Raw genomic sequence first — 6,824 nt, 5'->3', positions numbered from 1 at the left:
GTGCTCTGGATATTTCCCTTCTTGTTCACCAGATCTACTGCTAACCGAGTTTTTTGTTGTTTCAAATAAAAGCTGCGCTTGGAAGAGAAGGATTTCATAAAAGAGAAGGTTTCCACCTCCGTAAATAACTCTTTTCCAGGAAATGAAGGCAAGTACGATTTGGCCGGGTCGAAGGGACAAGGTCCTTGCTGCCGTATTTCATTTTTAGGTCGTAACCTTTTCAGACCACTCTCGTGTAATATACCTCTTCGTATCGATTAAGTTTTATGGAAGACTCTGCATTGAAAAGCTAGACAATGGAAAGTCCCCCCTGAAGCTGAAATCATTCGTCGGTTGCCTAATATTCAAGTGGGAAATAAATATCCTTTAATCTAAATATTGACAACATACTTTATTAATTTTTATATTTATATTATTAATTTGCAATAAATTAGAATTATTAGTTATAAATATAAAAAAATAAAAGAATATATAGAGGCCATTTGGGATAAGATTCTTCATATGAGTATTTGAAATGTAGAGTAATCTGAACAGCCGTCATAATTACTTGGATTGGCTTGGAAGTACTGGTTGCGATTATTTGATCATTTGCTTCATTTATTCCATAGCTGGAAAGGACTGACATAAATTGAAAAAACTTCAGATACGTAGATAAGTCATACCGTTGCATAAGGTCTTTTTTCGTGCTTTTCTCAATCCAACTAATAGCAGCAGCTACATCAGCATAAACGCCATATGTCCCTTTTCTACCGCAGCCTTTTCCAGTGGAAACGATGCCAGCCAGTTCACCATTGCATATTAAAGGACCACCGGAGTCACCCTGTAGTAAAAATTATAGAATGATGGCATTATTATTGAGGTTTCGATTGATTCAAACTAAAGATAAGTTCGCTTTATGGCAATCCGTAACTAATCTCGAAAGGAAGGCCGCACTAGATTTCGCAGTTACCTTATAGGAAAGAGCTCTAATATCGAATCTTGACTTGGTGACCGAACCTCCACATGGGTGGAAGCTCTTTCTTAACGAAAAGCTGCAGACGGAGAAGGCGAGTCTCCCACGCCTAAAAACGGACAAACTGTACCAACTGGTCTTCCGGGTTGGGGTTTGGATAAGGCTGACAACCCTAAAGGGAAATCAAAGTTACGAAGCCAGGGAAGGAGCCTCGGACAGGTTGGATTTCAAAACGACGAACCGAGCAACGACAACGGAATAACGATATGCGTATTTTCTCATGGAACGTGAGCTAGCCGATACCCTGCCCCAATATAAGGCAGATGCAACAGCGTTGCAAGAGATGCGCTGGACAGGGATCGGTTTCCTGGAGAAGAGCCATTACGCCATATATTATAGTGGCCATCCAATAAACCATGTGCTCGGATTAGGTTTTTTAGTCAGCCAAAAAATGAAAAGGATGGTTTGACGATGAATGTAAGCTAGCTACGGAACAAAAGAATGCCGTCGAGCAGAGAAGCGACTTCACAGACGGTAAAAGGAAGCCTGGGAGAACCAACGGGTCTGTGAACTCGAAAAGTACAGGGAGCAACATCTCCAAGCGCGGAAGTTTTACCAAAAAGTCAGCATCTTGTTATCTCCCTTCTTGTGGATCGGATAGATGATGCGCCAGTCACGAAGTCAACTTCTTCTGCTGTCGGAAATGTATAGCGGGGCTAGGATCTCCAATGTCGCCATCGATTTGGGCTACTTATATGGACGCGCCAGATGTTGGATTTAGAAGCTCTTCAAATAGGACGCCCAGTGACTGATATAATATAGTCATCGACAAACCGGTCAATTTGCATTCGCCGGAATTTATATCCCACGACCTTCTCTGTGACTTCTTTGGTGGTGTCTTTAAGTTCTGCCCAAAACTGGTGTACATCTGTGTTGCTGATGTCGTGTAGCATAGATGATAGTTTTTCCTCCAGGGTGGCTTTATATGCCTACTCCGTAGCATCGCTGAGGAGTTTTAGTCGTTTCGTGGAGCTGATTTCCAACTAGTACACTGAGGAGATTCTGTCTTCACCAAGTGATGGTCTGAATCGCAGTTTGCTCCTCGATAGGATCGTACATCCAATATACTGGACGCCCATCTTTTGCCAATGAGGACGTGGTCAATTTGGTTGACGGTATATGCGTCTGGTGATTTCCAAATCTGTTTGTGAATGCGGGGAAACGGGAAGCAGGTGAAACTTACGACAATATTTCTACTGCTGGCGAAGTCAATTAATCGTTGACTAGCTAACATAGTGACAATCAGGTGTCAGCGAATAATTCTACAGATATGAACGGTGACAATTCTACTACTACTTTTATTGGTGAGGAATAGCACTGCCCTGTTGGTTATCAATGGTCGAAGGGAGGAGAGAATTAATAGGAATTGACTGTTGATCAAATTTACCTCCAGAACGATTTTTTGGCCTTTGCCGCACTACATTCATTACAATTTACAAAAGGTAGTTGAGAATGTCTTACCAAACAAGCATCGACTCCGAGTCCATAGATTCCTGCGCAAAGCATCGTCCTATTGGATATATATTCCATATGAAATTTGCATTCTTCGTAATCGATAATTTTCAGTTCCGCATACCTCAAGTAAATACTTGCAAAAATGCTCCCCTTAATAAACCATATTTTGTAAGAATGATTCACAAGTTTTTTGACATTGCTAGAAGAATCCACTTTACCTCCTTCACAATTCCCCAACCGGCTACTTCGCAAGGGGTTTCGGGTTTCGGTCTTGTAACCACTAGTCGAATTGGGTAAAAATTCTTATTTTTTCTTACGGGGGTTTTTAGCTGAAAGGGAAGAAAACTTGGATGCTCGTAATTCTTTAAAGCTAGTCGGACATTTTTATTTGATTTTCTTAACAGATTTTGTTTCAGAATTTCTTCCTCCATAAATACTCACTTCTACTATCGCATAATCATATTCATAACTTTTTTTATTGTACAGTTCATGTGTTGTAATTTTTGAAATTCGCTTCACACGTCTTGTCAATGACGTCGACCATTTTCTATTCACATCTCCTCCCATAATTCTAAGCTGTCAAACAATAAAATTAAATTTTGAAATTATTGTCAAATATGACCTATGTGAAACGTAAACTGTTAATGGTTTCGTAGATATTGGGAACGTCTTGTATTCTACCATAAATACCATTCAATAATAAGATGGATGGGAAGGAGAGAGAGAGAATCTGTTTGGCTAGCTAAAAATATTTATAAACAATAATGAACCAGAGTGCTTGGGGGTGGAAAGCCACCACCCTCTCCATTAACTTGTGTCAAATAGAAAAACAGTCCGGAACGTAACACGGTACATAGGACCGATCTTTCGAGTACTATTCTTTACTTTCGTCAAAAATTTATCACCAGATCCTGGACTGTGCGAACGCTTTCCGACTAAAGTATCACTAATGCTTGCTAGTTCCAACTTTAGTGAGAATTTCTGCCACAATATGGGACACAAATTTGGGGGTTAAGCAAGGTAAAATGTTAGAACGCCCTGGACGACTTTTTCCGCCTCTTTCCATGACTAGGGTTCCGCTATTAGTACTCTAACAAACCTCCTCGAAGTAAGCGTCCGCCACACGCAATATTATATCCTAAGACCCAGTATCAGCCAAAATATTTCCTTCGAGAATCCAGTCTACTATGAGGAACACCTCAACACCGTAGTATTATGCACCAAAGAAAACTTTCCAAGCAGAGTCTCTATCTCCGAAGCTCAACATGATACGGGCGGTTACACATCCTGAACAGCTCGTTGTAGGATATTGATATTTGATTTGACCGAGACTAAGAGCGCGCTTTACTCCGCCGAAAATGAAGTTGCTGGCTACGTCCCGAAGAGGAGCCGTATGAACTTACTGCCGGAACTTGAAAGCGAATCAATGGGTTGAGGAAACTGAAAGCATTTGCTGCACAGTAAGTCGGTTCGCCACCGTATACCATGTCACAGAAGAACTTGCAAATGGTCACAAACTTTTCGATGATCTTGTGAACGCTAACCGTCGACCCTTCATCTAGGATGCATAAAAGGTGGAGGGACCATTTCCCCGAAGTTCCCTCTTGTGGATGAAATATGTGGATGCAAACAGACGATGTGGATGGCCAAAGGGTAGTATAGGTCCCGGGGCGAAACGTGGATTGGTACTCACGACGGAGCATAAAACCTGGGAAATGCTTGCTGAACCAACACCAACAGCTCTACTACCAAACCCTATCTCCACTTCCATGTGGTGACCGCTGGGAGCTCTTTCTTGACGAAAAGCTGCAGACGGAGAAGGATGAAGGCGAGTCTCCCGCGCCTAAAAACGGGACAAATTGTACCAACTGGTCCTCCAGGTTGGGGGTTGGGTAGGGCTGACAACCCTACACGGAAAACAACCTGTTACGAAGCCACAACAGGAGCCTCGGATAGGACGGATTTTAAAACGACGGACCCGGCAACGACAAAGGAACAACGATTTGCGCATTTTCTCATGGAACGTGCGCTCCCTGTACAGAGATGAAGCTGATAAGCAGCTAGCCGATACCCTGTCCCAATATAGGGCTGATGTAACAGCGTTGCAAGAGATGCGTAGCCTACACAATGACGAAATCTATGAGCGATACCATGACCGTCCGGTTGTGGATAAAATCCGGCTCAATAGGTTACGGTGGGCGGGTCACTTAATCCGTATGGATGAAGATGATCCCACCCGGAAAGTCTATAAGGGCAATATCTATGGTAGGAAAAGAAGACGAGGCAGACCCTGCTTAAGATGGAGCGATGGCGTGGGCCAGGACGCCAGACAGCTTTTAGGGATATCGAATTGGTGGACCTCGGCGCAAAACCGGGATGTCTGGAGTTCCTTATTAAGGCAGGCCTAGACCGGATACCGGTTGATAATGTGATCCTAGGAATCGATGACGATGATCTGAAGGCCATTGAGTCCATTGTTTTTCTTACTCTACTTACTCGAAAACCCTTTTGACGAAGAGAACGGCAGATTCAAAATTCTAGTTTTGGCCACTTTATTTGTTTATGTATGAGCAAATATAACAAGATACGTGAAAGTTCTGAATTTTGGGAAGGTCTCACCCAAACTTCTTCTTTTTCTTGAGCTTTTGTTTGGTCCACAAGCGGGGTCGGCTCGTCGTGATCGGTTTCGCCATTTGGCTCTATTGAATGCCTGATCTGGATGCAATCTCGACGCTTAAAAGATTCAGTAGATGATTCTCCAATTACTACCGCTCAACTACTTCGCTGTGTATATCAACTAAAGTAGAGGGCCGAGAAGGACGTACTCCACTTTGATGCTAGACTCGTGAGGTGAAGTTCTTTGTTCGATTAAAAATCTCCTATGGGTGCAATATAACTGAAGGATATTATTGAGATTTGTGAGCAGCTTTACTTTGATTTTGTGGACGAACCAACAATGGCGAACCATATAAAATACCTAAGCAACGTTGGGGAATACTGTCAAATAAGAATTTTTGTTTCCCAAGACATAGCCTAACCTAAAGCCTAAACAATGAACTATTTCGACACGTCCGCCTTTTCTCTTGGGAGAACACGCTTGTCAGTTTATAGGATGTGATAAATATTGGGCCTTTACCTTCCTTCAGCATCATCGTAATTAGCGGCAATTTCCAGCGTCTGGAAAAGTAGCCAAGACTTATAAGGTATATACAATAGGTATAAGAATGAGATGCAAAAAAAAAAAATGTCAGCGGTTCCTGTCCAACAGGAGTTATTTTAAGGTCGATAAAGACTTGCAAAGCTTCGACAACTCTGAAGCAAATCAATGGGTTTGCATTTTGGAAAATGGCCGCAATCCTTGGGGTCACTAAGCCTAATAAGTGCAATGGCGGGAACTGCTATATATCAATAGAACACTTCAAAACACCTGGCATGGATAGATCCTGTCTAGCGAAGCTAAAGGAGGGTATAGAGCGCGTATGGGGTATAGAGCACTTAGAACAACTATCCCGCGCGGGATACGCCTTCCTCTTAGCAGGAGGTGAAGGTAGTCTTCATACCAAACCCTAGGAAAGATGACTTTTCTAATCCAAAGAACTTCAGGCAAATCGCTGAAATGTCTGGAGAGACTAGTTGAGCCTCACATTCGCGAAAAGCCACTAAGGCCGCACCCCCTAAATGAAAACAAACATGCTTATCAACGTGCAAAGTGCTGTGAGTCTGCTCTTTATTTTTTGATTTAAAAGATAAAGGATGCAATTCTGAAGGGGATGGGGGGATGGGGGTGTTCGTGGAGATTGAAGGGGATTTTGACTGTGTGCCTTTCCGAAAGCTCTTTGATGCCGCCAGGGAACATGGTGTTAACGAAATCCTAATAAAGTGGATCTACACTATACTTACGCAGAGATTGTTTTCCGCTGAAGTGGGTATTGATCGCTACCTGCTATCACTACTATACGAACTGCAAAATTTGCCAATACACACTCAAGCTTACGCGGATGACAAATCGGACAGCCAGCACGGCTGTTGGTCGAGATCTTGGAATGGTGTGTAGAAATTCACAACGCACCATTAATTTGATTGATAGTTGGTGTCTCAGGTATGGACTTTCAGTAAATCCAAATAAAACCACAGTGGTATTATTTACAATAAGGAGGAAATTGGCCTTGGCCTTCCAGAAATGAGGGGTACAATCCATCAACTCTCCGAAGAAGTGAAATATCTGGAAGTTATTCTAGACAAGAAGCTTCTTCGGAACAAACATGTAAAGATAAAGATGAAGCGAGCTCTCCAGCTTATGGGTTGTGTGGGCACACCTTTGCTCCGACATGGGTACTTAGGTCTCAGGTAGTAATGT

General features: G+C 42.6%; 1 protein-coding gene across 2 annotated transcripts; it reads right to left on the bottom strand.

Annotated features, from left to right (window-relative positions):
• Positions 1-372: 372 nt before the first annotated feature.
• LOC119649615 (trypsin-like) lies at positions 373-3,072 on the bottom strand. 2 transcript variants are annotated; one of them, XM_038051835.1, is made up of 6 exons: positions 2,909-3,072; positions 2,686-2,796; positions 2,589-2,617; positions 2,474-2,522; positions 663-820; positions 373-608 (listed from the first exon to the last, which is right to left on the bottom strand). In XM_038051835.1, exons 1-6 carry the CDS (start codon positions 3,032-3,034, stop codon positions 440-442), a joined length of 642 nt encoding a protein of 213 aa, XP_037907763.1. In that variant the 5' UTR covers positions 3,035-3,072; the 3' UTR covers positions 373-439. The 2 variants fall into 2 exon arrangements, with proteins under 2 accessions (XP_037907763.1, XP_037907762.1); XM_038051834.1 differs by having other exon boundaries at positions 2,474-2,617; positions 2,909-3,068.
• Between the last annotated feature and the right edge of the window lie 3,752 nt (positions 3,073-6,824).

The sequence above is a fragment of the Hermetia illucens genome, chromosome 2 (assembly GCF_905115235.1).
Source record: "Hermetia illucens chromosome 2, iHerIll2.2.curated.20191125, whole genome shotgun sequence".
NCBI classification, from domain to species: Eukaryota; Metazoa; Arthropoda; class Insecta; order Diptera; family Stratiomyidae; genus Hermetia; species Hermetia illucens.
Note: the sequence above shows the minus strand (reverse complement) of the source record. Positions and strands in the feature narration are given on the sequence as shown.